The 21,772-nt window shown below is 39.0% G+C and overlaps 1 protein-coding gene across 2 annotated transcripts; it reads left to right on the plus strand.

Annotated features, from left to right (window-relative positions):
- Nucleotides 1-10,480: 10,480 nt before the first annotated feature.
- On the plus strand, nt 10,481-21,429 carry LOC128379517 (myosin heavy chain, fast skeletal muscle-like). Of its 2 annotated transcripts, none has more exons than XM_053339156.1 (39): nt 10,481-10,684; nt 10,887-11,030; nt 11,121-11,277; nt 11,404-11,431; nt 11,512-11,623; nt 11,711-11,803; nt 11,884-11,947; nt 12,070-12,168; nt 12,259-12,362; nt 12,457-12,595; nt 12,706-12,824; nt 12,925-13,074; nt 13,153-13,323; nt 13,424-13,730; nt 14,020-14,096; nt 14,173-14,260; nt 14,346-14,463; nt 14,551-14,674; nt 14,771-14,907; nt 15,014-15,269; nt 15,356-15,598; nt 15,711-15,887; nt 16,017-16,162; nt 16,249-16,339; nt 16,444-16,833; nt 16,986-17,112; nt 17,192-17,310; nt 18,268-18,464; nt 18,574-18,757; nt 18,846-19,011; nt 19,171-19,295; nt 19,439-19,747; nt 19,828-20,031; nt 20,143-20,268; nt 20,354-20,524; nt 20,658-20,762; nt 20,854-20,949; nt 21,071-21,202; nt 21,339-21,429. In XM_053339156.1, exons 1-39 carry the CDS (start codon nt 10,481-10,483, stop codon nt 21,354-21,356), a joined length of 5,817 nt encoding a protein of 1,938 aa, XP_053195131.1. In that variant the 3' UTR covers nt 21,357-21,429. The 2 variants fall into 2 exon arrangements, with proteins under 2 accessions (XP_053195131.1, XP_053195132.1); XM_053339157.1 differs by having other exon boundaries at nt 13,424-13,724.
- The last annotated feature ends 343 nt before the right edge of the window (nt 21,430-21,772 follow it).

Below are 21,772 nucleotides of genomic sequence, written 5' to 3' on the forward strand. Positions count from 1 at the left end.
ATCCAAGAGGATGCTCCTGTTTCCCATTCGCCAAGTACAAGGGGACGTCTGACCATGGAGTAAGTCTGGATGCAGGTAGTTTGATGCTCATCCACAGGTTTTCATTTAACAATGTGTATGAAGATCCTATGTCCAGAATGGCTGTCCCTTCCCAGGAGCCGATGGTGAGAGGCACCTTTAACTGCTGCGGTAGCAGACTGCCGAAAGTGAGAGCAGCACCGTGCCTATAGGCAGGCGTGAAGGACAGAAAGGTGGGGGTGATGGTGACTGCTCCACTGATGGACCAAGAGCACTCGCAGATGGATGAGTCATCCCTCCGGACCCTGATTGCTGATGTTGATTTTGTGCCAAGGCCGAACGTTTGTACCTTTTCTGATGAATGAAAGTTGGACATGCATAAGGAGGATGGCTGCCTTTACAACGCCAACAAATCACCTGAAAGGAGGTGCTGGGTCATGCTGTGGTTACAGACTGTGGTGGTGGAGAGGGTGTCTGTGTTGGATCCCCTTTTTCCTTCAGCTTGTTCCCCTGCTTCTTCCGTAGGTCATATTGTGTCTGGCTCAGTTTGTCCTTCTCCAGCTGCTGCCCCAATCTGACCAATTCCTCCACTGTTTCCACCCTGCCTCGCAGTTGGCTGGCCATACGGGGATTGATGTTCCTAAGGATGAGTTTAATGACAGCCTCCTCTGTAATGTCAGGCTTCTAGCGACAGCATAATGAATGATACAAATAAGCAAAGTCTCTTATGCTCTCATCCTCTCCTTGAACCCGTGTCCGCACTCTTTCTGCCAGCTCATCCTCATAGTCCTCAGACAGGAAAGCAGAAAGGAACTTGGACTGGAAGTCTTAAAAAGGATGGGTAGTTGCATGAGTCACATCCCACCAATCCCTCGCAGTACCAAACAACACATTCCTGAAGGTCACCATCAACTCCCCATCAGTCAGTGGATTGAGGGCCAATAAATCCTTGCACCTGTCCAAGTATAACAGCGGGTCGGGGCTGTCCTCCATCCTGCCAAAGGTAGGAAACTGCAGTTTCAGAGGAAATTTCCCCATGAAACGGCGGTTCAAATCCCCTGAGATGGTAGAGTCATCTGGCGAACATGGCGGACCTTCTGACACTCCTACATGCATCGTCGACTGCAGCCGATGCCGCTGGGGAAGTGTCGCCTGATCACCACCAGGACTAGTCTGAACCGAGGCATCGGCCAGTGCTGACACACGGAGACTCTGTGTCCTCATAGTGGACATCTCACCCACCATCCCCTCCAAACCTTGGGAGCACTTCCAGACCTCCAACTGTAGGTGCGTGATATTCTGTACCACAGGGCTTAGGGTTTCCTTCATTGCCTTTAATAGGTCTGCATGGTGGTTTTGCAAGCGCCAGTTCAATGTAGCTGAGTACTGATCGCGTACATAATTGAACTGTTTGTCCATGGCCGACCTCAACTCCAGCAGTTGTTCATCATAGTATGCAGTAAGATCTTTCGTTAAATCACCTAGAGCAAGCTTGAGTTCATCCTTATGGCTGCTTTGTGCTTTTGAAAGGGACTGGAATCCTTCCTGGATGCGTACATGCAAAGATTCCTGGGCCAAGTGTTTAGGCCCTGACCCAGTGGTGGCCTCCGATGAAGCAGCACCACCTTGAGGCAAAGCAAGCAAAGATAGTGACAAGTTGGAGTCCCCACACAAATCCATGTCCAATAGAGAGTGACTTGTCATTGGTGAACCTGAGATCGGTAGAGGGTCCTTTAATACTCCCCTGTCTAATACAGAACTTTCTGTTTCAGGTCCTGTTTTGTGACCCTCAGAGAGAAAGTCCAAGATGTCCTCCAGAGCTGAAGCCATCCTTTGTACAGAGATGCACCCACAGCCCGCAACCAGTTATGCTTGTTTGCAGTCCAGTTTGTCCACACGCAATAAAATACTTTTTTCTTTCTCCAAACACAGTCCTGTGTTTTTTTCAGTCCTTCGTGTCCACCACAATTTGTTGTTGGAGTATTTGATTTTTTTTTATTTTTTTTTAGTTAGTATTTCAAGGTTCGTCCCACATTGGGCGCCATTTATTTATGTAGCGGTTTGAGCAAATTTAATTCACCTTCAACCCCACAAAGGATACATGTTGGAACCATGACCCCAGAAAAATGTTCCACAACACATTTTGTATGGATAAGAAACACAAAATGAACACTTAAATAAACGTGAATAATGCCAACCACACCACCATTTGAATTTCAACAAAATTATATTAGAGCACACAAGGAAAACAATACTCTTCAACAACTCAGTCCTGGTCCATAAAAGAAATAAGGATACCGGGTGCTCCGTTCCGGGTTTTCCCGTTTATCGGTTCAGTTCAGTTCAAATCCGTTCAGTTCATAAGCAAAATAATCCACCTCGGGTTTTCCAGGAATCCCAAACAAAAGTCAAAATGAGGAAGTTAGCTCAGTTTTGCACAGTCCGTCCAACCCCAAAAGCCCAGTCAAAAACAAAAGATAAGATAAGCGAAAAAAAAACACATTTAGACACCCGGCTTCAGCCGACTCACGGTTTCGGTGTAAGTGGGAAAGTGTGCGATGTTCGAAGTTGTTTAAACGGCATTGGCTCGGCGGTTTCTGAGGAGAGGAGAGGATGCGGTATTCGAACTGCACAAGGGCAAACAAAGTGGACGCGAACCGACGCGGACTGAAACGCACGCTGTTTGCCAGGGATAGGCTTACCACGGATGCGGACGGCGACTCCCTCCATACTGACTTAAGTCTCCTGATATGAAAAACGGAAGAGGCTGGACTCTGAGGGAGTGGTAAAAATGGAGCTAAATCACTGGCTGACTGGACTGGTGGGGTGTGGAAGTGAGTAAAAAAACAATATGGGCAATCACATACCATAACATAACCTATTTAAAGTATGAATGTAAGGTTTTTTAGATGATACTTAAAACTATTTGCATAATCAAGATAATTACACAGAAGGCAAAGAAATACAAAACTTTCAGATCATCTGAAAGAACCATTCTGTGGGAGTGATCGCCACAAGTTTTGTGATGAAAAGTTGTACTTGAGAGCAAAAAACGCTGGTTTTAGTAAGTCCAACATGGCCGTGTTTGTTTACATCCAAATCGACCAATCCACTGCCAAGATATTAGCCTGCGTGTCTTCTGGAGCTAAATCCAGCGATAGCTTCCTTTACGCATGAGTGTACACCACCCGCTTCTGCCCATTGCGGGTGGAGTGAGAGATGGTAGCTGTGTTTGAGAGAGTTTGTGGAGTATTTTTAACCCTTACCCTAACCCTAACCCTTAATTGAAAAATGGGCGACAAACTTAACACTACTGCATATCTACCCAGGTCAGCTGTTACACACAGACTTAGGTTTATATGATGGGATTGTTTATAATAAAACAGAATGTACCCTGAGTCGGGACATAGGTGTGTGGGGGGTGCATGCGTGCAATTAACACCACACTCTGAACACACTAATATCTCCACCCTAACTACATGTGGTAATTTGTGCGTGTGTCTTTCTCAATTAGATGGTTCTTGCAACTAGTCTTATTTACATAGAAAGTGGCCAATTGTGCCAATGTGCCCTATGCCTGTATTATTGCATATTTGGTATTGCAGTAATCCTAAAGTAACAAAAAGTAATCAAGTTACTTACTTCAATATTGTGGTACTTGGCTTACATTACTGACAACATTTTAACTGGTAACTAGTAACTGTATCGGAATACATTTTTAAAGTAACCTCATTAGCACAGTGAGCTCCAGCTTACTAAACTAAACAGAACAGGTGGGGGCATTGCTGTAAACTATGGGGAATCATGTTGAACCTAGGTGGATTGCTGAAGGTCAGTGATGTTGCACACAGACAAAAGGTTTTTGCCATCCTCCATTGGCAAAGATAGACAGACTCAGTTGATCATGATCAACATTCATGATCTATGATTTCACCTATTATTATGGATCAAATTAAAGTAGGGAAAAGTCTCTCTGTCAGCAAGAAATACATTTTAAACAAGTTTATATTAGGACACAATCACAATGCAATTAAGGGCATAATACTTTTTAAAAATATCATTAATCGTGCTGCTCACTAACTCACTCAAAACCTGTAGTACTGTTCAGTGCCAAAATATAGAATTTATAATGTATATCTACTGCCCCATTCTCAAAACTACTAAATTAGTGCCTCAGATAAATTAACACTATTTTACACACATTGACTATGTCGGCAAACATGAAATTCACATAACTACAAACTCTCATTAGTTGAAAGTGTCTAAAGCACCATTTATCACAGTAAAACAAAGCCAAAACGTACATAAATTGCAGTTTAATTGCTCTTCAAACACTTACTGTACAAACAATACATGATACAATCATTGGCTATACACATTATTGTATCTGGCATGCAGTAAAGCAGGACATGTAGTTGAGGTTGACATAGAAGTCCGACATTACTGATGAAATCAGACAGTCATGCAGGCTTATAACCTTATGCATCACCTTATGTAGGCTACTACCTTAAATGTACTCCAGTGCCCGATGGCATCAGATTGCTTAGCAACACATATGGCCATACTTCCAAATGCCTTTCTATTTGTGATCATGCTGTATAACCTTACCCTCAAAGCATCACATCTCCCTCACGGTACATCCAATGCCCATATTACGTATGTTTACCCTACACAGATTTAAAATATGATTTTTTCCCAAATGATATTCCCCAAAATAGACTGCTAGATATACACCAGATTTTACAGTATGATGCCAAGTCATTTGGCTCATTTGGTTTTGTTAATTTATGTCATTTGACTTTTCTTTGAATAACTTTCTTGACAGCTTAGCTTATGGTGCTGTATTCTGGGACAGTTTGATTTATACTGGGTTGTTTTTAAGAATGTTTTCCATACGCCTGCCCATTGAATTTCTATGGCTGATGTTTTTGGCAAATGTCTTCATGGTAGCTTAGTTGTACAACTATACTAATTTGTTTGATCCCTTTTCAGTTGCTGATTGCCAGTGGTGGTGGTGCTGGTGATCTGGGTGGTGGTGTCCCCCCTTCCTGTGTGCTGTGCTCCCCTGGGATTTTGGGTTATCTCACAAAAAGGTGTGTGTGTGATTGTCTGTACTTATATTTTTGTTGGGATCCCACTCCCCTCTCTAGCTCCTGTCCCACCAGTGGGCCTCAGCACCTGATTAGGTACCCCTGTCCCCCTTCCTGTATGAATGGTGTGATGTTATTTTTATTTTTGTAATAAAGTGTACACCTTTTTAAAAAAGTCTCATGCCTATTGAGTATATGAACCCGTGTGTTTCATTAAAGGTGATATGAAAGGTTAATAATTATTTGGGCAAAATCTCCTTATTGAAAGTCATATACAGTCAAACTTGACAAAGTCAAAGACCTAAGGAAAACACATCTACACTATAGCTCGACAGGAAGTATAATGATCAGGTCATGTATGTATATATATATATATATATTAATTATTTTAGCATTTTAGAGAAAGATGCAAGCTGGACCAACCCTATCATGTATGTTTATCAATAACTAAGATAAATGCCAGGTTAAGAAACAATAGCCATTGGCATACTGGGAAGGGTTGGTAAGTACGCCCTGACTGACCAGCAGATTTCAGTGCTTTTTCACAATAAAGATGAGAGCAAGCCTGTGGAGCCCTTAAGTAACCTCCATCTGAACTCAGATAACTAAATTCAAATCTCTCCTCAAAACTCAACTTCAAATCTTAGCTTTTAATGTTTAATGTTTTGCTTTTTGTTTTGCTTTTCTATTTAGTTTCTTTTTCTTTCTGTTTTAACAAGTGCATCTTAAGCAGTGTTTTAAAAGTGGAGAGGCTATTTGCAGTCCGCACAGTAAAAGGTAATGCGTTGCACAGAGTGGGAGCTGCAACTGCGGCTTGATTTCCTCTAGTTTTTAAGAAGGATCGAGGAACGTCCAAAGCCACTTGATTAGCTGACCTGGAGGGCTCTGGAGGGCTGATGCAATTTAATAAGGTCAGACAGGTATTCCGGGGCCAGTCCATTCAGAGACTTAAAAACAAATAAAATAATCTTAAAATCAATCCTGTACCTAACCGGAAGCCAGTGAAGTGAAGAGAGCACCGGACTTATGTGCTTGTGTTTCTTTGTCCCAGTTGGGAGATGAGCCACTGCATTCTGAACAAGCTGCAGGTGGTTAAGCTCTGACTGGTCAATGCCGACATACAGAGAGTTGCAATAATCTAAGCAAAATGTAATAAAAGCATGGATAACTTTTGCGAAATGTAATAAAAGCCTGGATAACTTTTTCAAGAACTTTCTGACTTAGATAGGATTTAACTTTGACTAGAAGTCTCAGCTGAAAAACGCTACACCTGTTCCTGATTCTGTGTAAGGTGCTAGTGGGCTAAGGGAGCTGGCAAGGACCTGAACTAGGTCAGGGCGACCAAACAGGACAACCTCTGTTTTGTTTTTATCTACCCCAACCGGTCGAGGCTGATGGCCGCCCACTTTGAGCCTGGTTCTGCCTGAGGTTTCTTCCCGTTAAAAGGGAGTTTTTTCTTGCCACTGTCGCCAAGTGCTTGCTGATGTGGGAATGTTGGGTCTCTTTTACATTAAACCTGACGAGTACAGTTTAGACCTGCTCCATGTGTAAAGTGCCTTGAGATTACTTTTGTTGTGATTTGGCGCTATATAAATAAAGATTGATTGATTTATTGATTGATTGATTGATTTTCATTTAATTTTAAGAATTTTAAATCCATCCATGTTTTAATGTCACTCATGCATTTAAGCACGGCCTGAAGAGAATCTTTGGTAGTAATATTAGTATTAGTATTATCATTATTTTTATTATTATTATTTTTCTACATGAACTACAGCAACACATCTGACCAAGCACTCTGACATTAGACGACTACCTGTAAAACACTCTACCATACCTAATACTATTCCATACCTGCACTAATGACAAGAAAAGCAAATCAGAGTATTATACTATTCATTTAATATATTTAAGAAATTATTTGAAAAGATAAATGTCTTGGAACTTGAGATATGGTGTTTACGACATATCGAAGTGTGTCCTAAAAATATATTCATGTCTCTATGCTAAATGTGAATCACTGCTCCCTCCTTTAGGTGAAATTATTTTTGACCACGGTAATACCTCGTGATCTGTTCAAAAGACAAGCAAATAAAAAGCCACGTCTGTGAAAAACTTGGAAATGAAAGTTGATTCGTCATTTGAATTAAACTAAAAATGTCAACTACTAACACTTAAAAACTGCATCTTTTTAATATCATCAAGGTCATGATCATCAATCATAGCAAAACATCAATGATGTTGGTGAAAAATGCATTTCAGGTTTTAAATTATCTGACTTGGCAGTCTTCTTAATGTCTATTCTTAGGAGATATATAGCACCTGTTCTGCATTCATGGAAAGACCATCCATCTGAGTTTTATTCAAGACATCTGCGATTTATGTCCTGCTGTAACTGTACACCAGTGACATTTCAGCGCTTCTCCAAATTCAAAACTAATCCCTGGCTGTGATATCAAAATGAACAGGACACAAGTGCCATCATAAACTGTCAACTTGTGTACTTGTGTATAATTATATTAATTTAGAAGATTGAATTACGAGCCATATGTTATGTTGTATCAAAATTAATTATTTAAATTGCAGATTGACAATGTGCAATTTAAATGTGATATGAATAATATCTAATGTGTCTAAATGTAATACAATAATATTTTACATATTTTAATTATAATTAATTTGACACTGGTATAAAATTTGGTGTATTTTGGTACACATCATTAGATTGCCTATTCAATTTAATCCAATATCTCTATATATTTAGTTGATTTTAATACTGTGTTTGTTACTTAAATTACATTTGTTATTATCATACTAGTTTGTAAAATGTCAATCATATATGATATCATATTATGAAAAAAGACGTAAGATTTCTTTCTGTAGATTTAAATCATTTAAATTTGAACTTGAATTTGGACTACTATGACTACTAGGGTTGTTTACCATTCACATTTGAACCAATACCTGTACTTGTACCCAACAACATTATAATAATATCTCAAAAGTGTGAGGGATCACTGGGGCATGAGAATAAGCTCCATCATGAGAAATCCACAATGGAGCCAGAAAATGACAAGTAACAATCTGAGAAAACAAAATGAACAAAAGAGTGTCTCTCAGCTGACTGACATTAAAAGTCAAGCCTGCATACAGAAAATGGTAAATAGGCCTTTTTCCAGTTCAGAGTTCCAGAATTTTTTATAAATTAATGCATTTTTTGACTTTTGAAATCCAGATGTATCAAGATCATGACAGAGGATTATTAGAAAACATGTTTTAAAATTTAAATTAAAAAAAAAAAAATTTTTCCTCAAATTAAAGCAACCCTTACCTTTGTTACATTTTTATGCATTTTTTTGTTTAGGTTAAAATGTTATTAAGGTAATGGCACTCTAATATGATCAACCAGGCATAGAAACTTATCATTATTCCATTCTCATATGGATTCTGTAAAAATCATATAATTAAGATAATTATAATAATAATAATTAATTAATGTAAGAGTCGCTTTAAGGAACTGGATGAAGTCCATTTTGCATGTGGAACTTATTTTGGTCAATACTTGAATACAGTTGGCAACTGTGTTCATGTCCATTTAAGAAGATATATAACATGTGAATGAACTTTTATGGATGGTACTTCATCTTCAGTTTTATTACAGGAATAGGAGATGTGCCAAAGTTCTGTAACTGTAGACAACAAATATGTTGGCATATTTACAAAGTCAAGCTCCATACATGTAGCAGACATTGCACTTTAAAAATATTAATGTGATGTGATCTTAACTAATAAAGTGCTTATATTTCCAAATAAACAAGTTGACATTTATACGACTGTTAAGATTAATACAGAGATGGATTATGGATGAATTATTTTTAGAGTATTATTTTGGTATTACTGACACATAGGTTTTTGTGAGCACATTTAAGTTTTGGTAAAGTTTTGATAAATTAATGTTGTCAAGCATTATGAAGCACAGGAAATAATTTCCCCTGATACTTAGTGTATAGTTTATATTAAAGGTTAAAGTAATAGAGTTTCCAAAACCAACCCCCAACATTTTCTGTTGGATGTTAACTACATGATTCAACTTCCATGCCCTTTAAATCAAGAACTATATTTGTTGGAATTATACATCCCATGACTGCACTTGGAGGCAGTGGTGGACCAACATTTATAATAGCAACTTTATGAGTCACTGATGATGATTAATCTAGAGGAGAAATGTATATGATCCTCCTTCTTTCACTCTAAATACTTTTATATTTATGATTACTGAAGTAGAACTAGTTGGTTGTCTTACTGAAGTATATGTGCATATATATCTATATATAATTTAACTTTTGTTTTGTTTTTTAGGATACTGTGTTCACAGTCACCATTTCTGATGAAAGCAAGCATGTTGAAAGTAAATTAAAATGTTTTTAGTAGTGAGGAAGGTATTTGCCTTCAGTATAATGTACATTGAATTTATTAGTAATGTAATCCATTCGACTGTAAATATTCCACTTTACTTTTATTCAATATTTTACACCCACATTGTGTATGTCACATTCACATTTGTGATCAATTTGTAATGCATTATATAGTAAAATAATATTTACAAATAAAATTGTTTATCAGCTGCATATATGTCACTGCCACAAAATAAGCAACAGGATGAGGCCATGACCAAACTGAGTCAGAGACTGCAGCTGACCAAGCACTCCCACCCTATATAAAAGCAGCAGCCCTGGACTTCTACATGAACTGGTAGGCACCCAACACAGGTGAGTGTATTGACTATGATCTCAGTTTTAACTCCTTTTGATAAGTCGGTAAGGTAATTACAAATGTATTTTGTCCATATTTCTTTGTCTGATTTATCTTTGTTTCAGGTGGAATTTCATGGCATATCAACATTATTTCAAAACAATTTCTTGAAATACTCTTTAGTATAATAATTATAATTAGTTATATCCAGTACATACCCTGTCTCAACACATATTGTATAGTAAGTGATCATTAAGAGCAGTAATATTTCTCTGGTTGTGGAAGTCAGTTTTGAAAATTGATGATTGAATTGAGTACAGGTGGCACTTATTAGTTAAGTGAATAAGTTTTACGACCTTCACACTTGACAGCTCTCAAACTGACATTCTGCAAGTAAGATTTAAAATGAGAAAAACAAACTGAAAAAATTATTGTACTCATGTTTCACCATGTTTTTTATAGCATCTTGACACTCCACCAAATACTGTACCAGTCATCGTTTTTTGGAGCCAGTTGAGGTAAAACATGTCAAATCTCCAACATCAGATAGATTCAAGATTTACATTTTTACATTATGCTGATATTTCTGTGATCTTTTCAGTCTCCACTAAAGTGCAACCATGAGCACAGACGCGGAGATGGAGTGCTATGGCCCGGCGGCCATCTACCTCCGGAAGCCAGAAAAGGAGAGGATTGAGGCTCAAGCCGCTCCCTTTGATGCCAAAACTTCTTTCTTTGTGGTTGATAAGGAAGAAATGTATCTCAAGGGTAAACTTGTGAAGAGAGATGGTGGCAAAGCCACTGTTAAGACTGACTGTGGAAAGGTAGGTATATTTCCAAAGAATACCCTTTCTATGTTGGGGTTTCTCATTTTTTCCAATTTACATTTGTTTAAAATGTAGTGAAAATGAATTAGTGGCTATGGGTTCATACTAACACATTGGTTAACAAGAACATCTATCTGATGAACTCTAAATTTGAAAAAGAAATCATAGGAAAACACTTTTACTGTTTCTCTTTTTCCAGGAACTCACTGTAAAAGAAGATGAAATCTTCCCCAGGAACCCTCCAAAGTTTGATAAAATTGAGGACATGGTCATGATGACCCACCTCAACGAGCCTACTGTGTTGTATAACCTCAAAGAGCGTTTTGCATCCTGGATGATCTACGTGAGTTTCCGCTTAATTAATGCAATGAGTATTTATATCTGACTATCTAAATGTTAACACTATGTTTATTTTCTATTTGTGCTATTACAGACCTATTCTGGGCTGTTTTGCGTTGTTGTGAATCCCTACAAGTGGCTTCCTGTGTATGATGCTATAGTTGTGTCAGGATACAGAGGCAAGAAGAGGATTGAGGCACCGCCTCACATCTTCTCCATCTCTGATAATGCCTATCAGTTCATGCACACAGGTAAAATTAAAGTTAGCATTAAAGTTAGCAGTTTTAAATCATGTAGAATAAAGTTTACACATAAGCTTATTGAGTATTGAATTACAAAAAAGAAATTGTTGTGAAATGTCTATGTTTGTATTTCAGATCGTGAGAACCAGTCTATCCTGATCACGTAAGTATAACAGAAACTGTAATGCTAAATCATATAATGATAATAAAGCAGAATCTTGACATGTGTCTCTTATACCCCAGTGGAGAATCCGGTGCAGGAAAGACTGTCAACACCAAACGTGTCATCCAGTACTTTGCAACAATTGCAGCTATTGGAGCCAAGAAAGCTGAGCCAACTCCTGGAAAGATGCAGGTAAATTGTTTGTTTAATATAAAATTGTTTGTCAGAGGAAGGTAAATGTGAATATTGAGCCCATGGAACTCAAATCCTCTCTTGCAGGGCTCCCTTGAGGACCAAATTGTTGCAGCCAACCCTCTGCTGGAGTCCTATGGTAATGCCAAGACTGTGAGGAATGACAACTCCTCTCGTTTTGTAAGTAATCCAGGGAACATCTCAAGACATTTTGTTGCTAAATTACAAAAACTGATGTTATCAATGATCTGGCTGTCTAGGGTAAATTCATCAGAATCCACTTTGGCTCTACTGGAAAGCTGGCTTCAGCTGATATTGAAACTTGTAAGTTTCAACCATGATGTGAATCAAGATTAATCTGGAGTGTCATATATCTTTGATACAATAACAGTTTTTAACTGTAATAGAGTGATTAAAAAGTCTCTGGTTAAATTTGTTTTTCTTAGATCTGCTGGAGAAGTCCCGTGTAACCTTCCAGTTGTCTGCTGAGAGGAGCTACCACATCTTCTATCAGCTGATGACTGGCCACCAACCTGCGCTCCTGGGTATGTTACTTTGTGAATTTGCCACTGAAACTTAAATAATGCCAGAGACAAGACCAAGCAATGATGTGTATTTTTACTGTGCTCCTATAGAGGCTCTTCTGATCACCACCAACCCCTATGACTACCCAATGGTCAGTCAGGGTGAAATCACTGTGAAGAGCATTGATGATGTGGAGGAGTTCATTGCAACAGATGTAAGAAAACATTTTAGTTAAGTATATCTAGCATGCTTAATGCAACTGGGAAGTTTTTTGAAATACCAATAACTCTTCTTCATGTTCAATGTAGACTGCTATTGACATTTTGGGCTTCAATAATGAGGAGAAGCAGGGCATCTACAAGCTGACTGGTGCTGTGATGCATCATGGCAACATGAAATTCAAGCAGAAGCAGCGCGAGGAGCAGGCTGAACCTGAAGGCACTGAGGGTAACTCGGATAATGATATCTTGTAGAAAATCTATCATTGATTGATATGTAACATATATTTGTAAACATATCCTAGTTCACAGATGGCTAACAGTTTGTTTTTCCATCAGTGGCTGATAAAATCGCCTACCTCCTGGGCCTGAACTCAGCTGATATGTTGAAAGCTCTGTGCTACCCCAGAGTCAAGGTCGGAAATGAGATGGTAACCAAAGGTCAGACTGTGCCACAGGTAAGTTAAAGAAAGTTTAATATTTGAACAAATAAAATAGCAATATTTCCATTTTAACCAGAAAATATTATTGTGATCATTCTAAAATCTTTATTTCTAGGTCAACAATGCTGTCAGCGCTCTGTGCAAGTCTATCTATGAGAAAATGTTCTTGTGGATGGTAATCCGTATCAATGAGATGCTGGACACAAAGCAGCCAAGACAGTACTTCATTGGAGTGTTGGATATCGCTGGATTTGAGATCTTTGATGTGAGTGATTTGAAGAATATTTGAGTTGCATCACATCAACATTGTTTTCTATGACTGATTATATCATCATGATTACAGTTCAACAGCCTGGAGCAACTCTGCATCAACTTCACCAATGAGAAACTGCAACAGTTCTTCAACCACCACATGTTTGTCCTGGAGCAAGAGGAGTACAAGAAAGAAGGCATTATCTGGGAGTTCATTGACTTTGGTATGGACTTGGCTGCCTGCATTGAGCTTATTGAGAAGGTCAGTAGTCAATCAAGTCAAAGTGATTTTTTGAACCATACAAATGTTCATTCCCACTATTAAACCTTTGATGTGAAATTTCATTTTTTTTTCCCGTCAGCCAATGGGCATCTTCTCCATCCTTGAAGAGGAGTGCATGTTCCCCAAGGCCTCTGACACTTCTTTCAAGAACAAGCTGCATGATCAGCATCTTGGCAAAACCAAGGCCTTTGAGAAGCCAAAGCCTAAAAAGGGTGCACCTGAGGCTCACTTCTCCCTGGTTCACTATGCTGGTACAGTGGACTACAATATCACTGGCTGGTTGGACAAGAACAAGGACCCCCTGAATGACTCAGTTATCCAGCTCTACCAGAAGGCCTCCAACAAACTTCTGGCCTTCCTGTATGCAAAACATGGTGGGGGTGAAGGTAAGCAATAAGCCTGAGCAGAATGATCAGAAACTCTGAGCAACAGAGCAGTGGTGTCAAGTGAACAACATGGTTCAGACTACTCTCTTGACATTGACTTGTAGCAGCTTAATCAGTAGCAATTCATGATGTTATATAACATGCAGTGAGTTGTGATGTGGTGTAGTGATGAAACTATGTCTGTTACACTTAAGAGGTTCAGGCCTCATGTAAAGCTGATGACCATTTTGTCACACAGAGAGGCTATTTATGGAATTATAATAATTCAATTTAATGTTTGTGAAAACAGAGGCTGCTGGTGGTGGTGGCAAAAAGGCTGGAAAGAAGAAGGGTGGTTCCTTCCAGACCGTGTCTGCTCTTTTCAGGGTATGTATTGTTCAAACTATTACAACCAAAATCTTAAAATAGCGTTGACCATTTTTCTTATGTTGCTGATCCACAGGAGAACTTGGGTAAGCTGATGACCAACTTGAGGAGCACTCACCCTCATTTTGTCCGTTGCCTCATTCCTAATGAATCAAAGACCCCAGGTAAGAAGCATATGGCCCAATTTGCACACTAAATGTGACACATTGATGAAAACAAACATTTTGAATATGATTTTGGAACTTTCAGGTCTTATGGAGAACTTCTTGGTTATCCATCAGCTGAGGTGTAACGGTGTGCTGGAAGGCATCAGAATCTGCAGGAAGGGCTTCCCCAGCAGAATCCTCTATGGTGACTTCAAGCAGAGGTGATATAATTTAATAAAAGCAAATCAAGTTGATTTTCAGTTCAGATGTGGGGTCACTGTAAGTAACAACACAATATTCTCTTGTAGATACAAAGTATTGAATGCCAGCGTCATCCCTGAGGGACAGTTCATTGACAACAAGAAAGCTGCTGAGAAGCTGCTAGGCTCTATTGATGTGGATCACACTCAGTACAAGTTTGGACACACAAAGGTTAATTTCTATGAACAATGTCAAGATATGGTATGTACATACATCCTTTTGTATCAGTGAATACTGATTACTGAGTCCTTTCAAACAACCACACAGGTGTTCTTCAAAGCTGGTCTGCTGGGTGGTCTGGAGGAGATGAGAGATGAAAAACTGGCTAGTCTGGTGACCATGACTCAAGCTCTCTGCAGAGGATACCTCATGAGGACAGAGTTTGTACAGATGATGGAGAGGAGGTACGATTATCGTACAGTACACTTAACTTCTCTATTCATAACACCTGTTTTTTTTTAAATGAAATAACATTACAGAAAAGTTACACTATTCATATTCATTTTCCAGAGATGCCATCTTCACTGTTCAGTACAATGTCCGTTCATTCATGAATGTGAAGAACTGGCCATGGATGAATCTGTACTTCAAGATCAAGCCTCTTCTGAAGAGTGCTGAGACTGAGAAGGAGCTGGCTGCGATGAAGGAGAACTATGGGAAGATGCAGACAGACCTGGCTACTGCTCTGGCCAAGAAGAAGGAGCTGGAGGAGAAGATGGTTTCCCTTCTGCAGGAAAAGAATGACCTGCAACTGCAAGTGGCATCTGTGAGTAAAATGCACACTCAGACAATTTTAGGTGTTTAGAAATATTTATCATCCAAACTAATACCACATGTATGTTCAAATCTTAGGAATGTGAGAATCTCTCCGATGCTGAAGAAAGGTGTGAAGGTCTGATTAAGAGCAAGATCCAACTTGAGGCCAAACTCAAAGAGACAACTGAGAGACTGGAAGATGAAGAGGAAATCAATGCTGAGCTGACTGGCAAGAAGAGGAAGCTGGAAGATGAATGCTCTGAGCTGAAGAAAGATATTGATGACTTGGAGCTCACCTTGGCTAAAGTGGAGAAGGAGAAACATGCCACAGAAAACAAGGTTGGAATCATTTTAATCCTGTATTTATAAAAAAGGCAATGTATTTGATGTTAGCTTTCAAATACATGGTTATAAAGTGATGGAAGTAATAGATCTTCCCTGATACTTTCAGGTGAAAAACCTGACAGAGGAGATGGCATCTCAAGATGAGTCTCTTGCCAAGTTGACCAAGGAGAAGAAAGCCCTCCAAGAGGCTCACCAACAAACACTGGATGATCTCCAGGCAGAGGAGGACAAAGTCAACACTCTGACCAAGGCCAAGACTAAGCTGGAACAGCAAGTGGACGATGTGAGAAAAAATTGCTTTTGATAATGTGTTTGTATTTGTGTTTTCGTTAACTTGTGTGTGAGAATCGACATTCCATGATAAAAATTCAAAACATTATTTCATGTGAACATTATAATATCATCTCAAAAGCTTGAGGGATCACTGGAGCAAGAGAAGAAGCTCCGTATGGACCTTGAGAGAGCCAAGAGGAAGCTTGAGGGAGATCTGAAACTGTCCCAGGAATCCATAATGGATCTGGAGAATGACAAGCAGCAATCTGAGGAGAAAATCAAGAAGTAAGTTTTCTGTTTTTCTGTTTATTTCTTACATTGATTAATTGCCATAATGCAATACAACAGCAATACGATTTTTCCTATTCCAGGAAGGAGTTTGAGACCAGCCAGCTGCTCAGCAAGATTGAGGATGAACAGTCTCTTGGTGCTCAGCTTCAGAAGAAGATCAAAGAGCTCCAGGTTAGTATTTGACATTAATGTTATATTACTCTGTGACTGAAAAACCACTGCTCACAGTGTGTTCAGTTAACAAGCCTTCTTTATATTACAATCATCCAACCTAGGCACGTGTGGAGGAGCTGGAAGAAGAAATTGAGGCTGAACGTGCTGCTCGGGCTAAGGTGGAGAAGCAGAGAGCCGACCTCTCCAGGGAACTTGAGGAGATCAGTGAGAGGCTTGAGGAAGCTGGTGGAGCAACAGCCGCTCAGATTGAGATGAACAAGAAGCGTGAGGCTGAGTTCCAGAAGCTGCGCCGTGACCTTGAAGAGTCGACTCTCCAGCATGAAGCTACCGCAGCAGCTCTCCGCAAGAAGCAGGCCGACAGTGTTGCAGAACTGGGAGAGCAGATCGACAACCTCCAGCGTGTCAAGCAGAAGCTGGAGAAGGAGAAGAGCGAGTACAAGATGGAGATTGATGATCTTGCCAGCAACATGGAGGCTGTAGCTAAATCCAAAGTGAGTTTATAACTGAAATATTGGCTGTCATTATGCTTATAAATATGGATTATATAGGATAATTTTGGAGTAGTCTCCAATTTAGACAAATGGAAAACACTTCCTTTGTTCATGTTAATATTTCTAAATACATCATGTTTTATTGTTTAAAGGGAAACTTGGAAAAAATGTGCAGAACTCTTGAGGACCAGCTGAGTGAGATTAAGTCCAAAAACGATGAGAATGTGCGCCAGCTGAATGACATTAATGCACAGAGGGCAAGACTGCAGACAGAGAATGGTGAGTCATGATTAAAACAAGTAATAAAAACTAGTAATTATCATTTTGATAAATGACACATTTACATTTTGTCTTACAGGTGAGTTTTCTCGCCAGCTTGAGGAGAAAGATGCTCTTGTTTCCCAGCTGACCAGAGGCAAGCAGGCTTACACTCAGCAGATTGAGGAGTTGAAGAGACATGTTGAGGAGGAAGTGAAGGTATAAAGTGTTTTTATTTCCTAATATTCGATTTTAATAGCCTACTGGTGGAACTGGGTACTCCATTTCATTTTAAGTAATTGTCAGTCCTTATCATTGCAAACAATGAAAATCTGAAAACTTCGCACAATCATGAACAGAAAATAATGATAAACAATTGTAGAATAATTTATTAATTCTTTTGCAGTGACAAATAAGGGTTGGCAAGATTAGCAATTCAAAGATTGCTCCTGAAAATGTCCCATGGTGTTACCACAAAAAAGAGAGTAAAGAATGACAAATGTTAAATATTTTAATCACCTACACTGTATTTAAGTGCATTTATAAAAATAATATTAAATAATTAAATAATATAATAATAATTTAAAACATCAAATGAAAAGAAAAAAATGGAGTATTCGTTCATTTACAATGTATTGCTTTTTGTCAATATTTCCAAATAAGTTGGGGCCAATAATGTAAAATTTGTTAAAAAACATTTTGTTGAAGAAAGAGAGAGAGAGAGAGAGAGAGAGAGAGAGAGAGAGAGATGAACTTTAGTTTAGCAGACATGTAAATAATTATATTTCACAGATGTTACGTTTGATTAATATTTCTCATTTAAATGATTTATTGGATTTTTAGGTATTTTAAAGACTGTACATGTTCAAAAGTAATTTTTTTTATGATCGATTGACTCAAATGATATAAGCAGTTATATGATTTTACATGTGTAAGCACATAATATATTTATATGTAATTCTTCAAGTAAATATTCATTTTAGTGATTTCTTGTTCTCATGTTTTCTGAGGTTACACCAGAACTGACTAAGACCATAAAAAGTCAGATTAGGAGTAATTGTTAAGAGCTTCTAACCTTGTTGAGCAGTTGTGATCATCAGGGGGTATACTTCAATAATACATACATATTTCTGTGATACATCTGGTCAATAAAATATGTCTTCCATTTTTCATTAGGCCAAGAATGCTCTGGCCCATGGTGTTCAGTCAGCCCGCCATGACTGTGATCTGCTCAGAGAGCAGTTTGAGGAGGAGCAAGAGGCTAAAGCTGAGCTGCAGCGAGGAATGTCCAAGGCCAACAGTGAAGTGGCTCAGTGGAGAACCAAATATGAGACTGATGCTATCCAGCGCACTGAGGAGCTGGAGGAGTCCAAGTAAGTCAATTTAAATTAATCTTTAATTCAATTGCTTGCTTTTCCAGAAAACGTTCCACATATTTTACTATCAACATGCTGTTAAGTGTAAACAAATTCTTCACTACAGGAAAAAGCTCGCCCAGCGTCTGCAGGATGCTGAGGAGTCCATTGAGGCTGTGAACTCAAAGTGTGCCTCTCTGGAGAAGACCAAGCAGAGGTTACAGGGTGAAGTAGAGGACCTCATGATTGATGTAGAGAGAGCTAATTCTCTGGCTGCCAACCTTGACAAGAAGCAGAGGAACTTTGATAAGGTAACAGGAAATCAGAACCACACTGGTTTGAATGAAACACAAATGTGTCTTGGTAATTAATCATTGTTATTAATCTATATAATTCTAGGTCCTTGCAGAATGGAAACAGAAATATGAGGAGGGCCAGGCAGAGCTGGAAGGAGCCCAGAAGGAGGCTCGCTCTCTCAGCACTGAACTGTTCAAGATGAAGAACTCTTATGAGGAGGCTCTGGATCATCTGGAGACCATGAAGAGAGAGAACAAGAACCTGCAGCGTAAGACAATCCCACAATATTTAAAGTAATATTAATTCATCATTGTAGTGATTATACAGCTTCTTCCTTGACTTCTATAGATGTAAGTTAAAAAATGTGGTTGCTACATATAATGTAGATACCTAATTACACTGGATTTTGGCTTTTAATATGCTACAGAGGAGATCTCAGACCTGACTGAACAGATTGGTGAGACTGGAAAGAGCATCCATGAGCTGGAGAAAGCCAAGAAGACTGTGGAGACTGAGAAGACTGAAATTCAGTCAGCACTGGAGGAAGCAGAGGTAAAAATATAAATTACAAAACAAAAAGACCACTTGTGTGATATATACAAAAGGGTTAATTAAATTGCATGTATTAATTAGACTTTTATATTGATTTTTTTGAGAAAATCACCTTTAAGTGTATGTTCAACTTTTTCTTTAAGGGTACACTGGAGCATGAGGAAGCCAAGATTCTCCGTGTTCAGCTTGAACTTAACCAGATCAAAGGTGAAGTAGACAGGAAGCTGGCAGAAAAGGATGAGGAGATGGAGCAGATCAAGAGGAACAGCCAGAGGGTGATTGACTCCATGCAGAGCACTCTTGATTCTGAGGTCAGGAGCAGGAATGATGCTCTGAGAGTCAAGAAGAAGATGGAGGGAGATCTGAATGAGATGGAGATTCAGCTGAGTCATGCTAACAGGCAGGCTGCTGAGTCCCAGAAACAACTGAGGAATGTCCAGGGACAGCTCAAGGTGAGTTTTGTCTGACCAATGAATAATCATATCTTACAGAGCAAAGAAAGTTAAGTCTTTACCCTTGCACATGTTATCAGGATGCCCAACTCCACCTTGATGATGCTGTCAGAGGACAGGAAGACATGAAGGAGCAGGTTGCCATGGTGGAGCGCAGGAATGGCCTGATGGTGGCTGAGATTGAGGAGCTCAGAGCCGCTCTGGAGCAGACAGAGAGGGGACGCAAAGTGGCTGAGCAGGAGTTGGTTGATGCTAGTGAGCGTGTTGGACTGCTTCACTCTCAGGTTTATATTCAATAGTTAACAAGAAAATGTCTTAATACAGAATGAATATAGTATACATACCAGCTTTTGTATACATATCATAAAATTAAAGGTGACTTTTTTAATATTCAGAACACCAGCCTGCTGAACACCAAGAAGAAGCTGGAGACCGACTTTGTACAGGTTCAGGGTGAAGTGGACGATGCAGTTCAGGAATCAAGAAATGCTGAGGAGAAAGCCAAAAAGGCTATCACTGATGTGAGTTTGTTTATGAGTCTTCTTTTTATGAAATTTAGCTGCACTTTACCAAACACTTGTTTATGCATGATGACCATCATTTCAGGCTGCCATGATGGCTGAGGAGCTGAAGAAGGAGCAAGACACCAGTGCTCACCTGGAGAGGATGAAGAAGAACCTGGAGGTCACAGTCAAGGACCTGCAGCACCGTCTGGATGAGGCTGAGAACCTGGCCATGAAGGGTGGCAAGAAGCAGCTCCAGAAACTGGAGTCAAGGGTATGCTCTTAATATATCTGCTTTAGGATGTCAGTCACACTTTTGCGCTTTCAATATGTGGAATTAATTCACTTATCTCACCGCAAAAAATCTTTTACAAGGTTTTGATACACTATGCATCATCACATTACAGGTTCGTGAACTGGAAACTGAAGTTGATGCTGAGCAGAGACGTGGAGCTGATGCTGTTAAGGGAGTCCGCAAATATGAGAGGAGAGTGAAGGAGCTGACCTACCAGGTAAGTTTGGATTTAACTAAAAACTATCATGATTTCTTGGTTTTGAAATCATCTCTCTATATAGTGCAGTAACATTGCTTCTTTTATATAGACTGAGGAGGACAAGAAGAATGTGCACAGACTTCAGGATCTGGTGGATAAGCTGCAGCTCAAAGTCAAGGCTTACAAGAGACAGGCTGAGGAGGCTGTGAGTCAAATGTTTTGTATTTGTTTATACAGGAATGTAACACAAATAAAAAATTACAGAAAGAAAACAATATGATGTAAATTAAAAAATACAAAATACTTCAACTCCAAACCCTTTGCAGGAGGAGCAGGCCAATACTCACTTATCCAGGTTCAGGAAGGTCCAGCATGAGATGGAGGAAGCTCAGGAGCGTGCTGACATCGCTGAGTCCCAGGTCAACAAGCTGAGAGCCAAGAGCCGTGATCATGGAAAGGTAAAGATTATTACGTGGGCACCTTAGTTTAATGTGGTATATCAAGTTCTTTACAAGCCACATATTTTCATTCCATTTTAATTAACTTTTTATTTTAAGAATAGATGCTGAATCTTCTTTCTTGTTTTCTTTCTAGTCTGAAGCTGCTGAATAAGAGACATCCCTTTGGAGCTTTTGGACAAAGTTCATAAAATATGAACTAGCTGTTTAATTGTCTTCTTACACTGTGTTTATGTGTTTATACAATAAACATTTTCCTCATAATGTATTAATATTTACTCTGTATTATTGACTCCCTTCCTACTCTTTAACCTTTGTGCCTCACTAAGGACATATTTGGCATTTTTTATTTTCTTGATCATTTAGTCTGTGTTCATGCATATAGCATCAATTTCTCCAAGTTATAATAGTTTTATGCTACACTATATAGACATAACTGTTCCTCCTTCTTTTCTTTTTTTTCTTTCTTTTTTAAAAAACTGACACTGCACAAAAATGAATAATGCATCAAAATCAAATCAAGATTTGGAACATGCTACACAATTGGGCCACAATCATGTTGTCAGACCA

This window comes from Scomber japonicus, chromosome 18, assembly GCF_027409825.1.
Source record: "Scomber japonicus isolate fScoJap1 chromosome 18, fScoJap1.pri, whole genome shotgun sequence".
In the NCBI taxonomy this organism is placed as follows: Eukaryota; Metazoa; Chordata; class Actinopteri; order Scombriformes; family Scombridae; genus Scomber; species Scomber japonicus.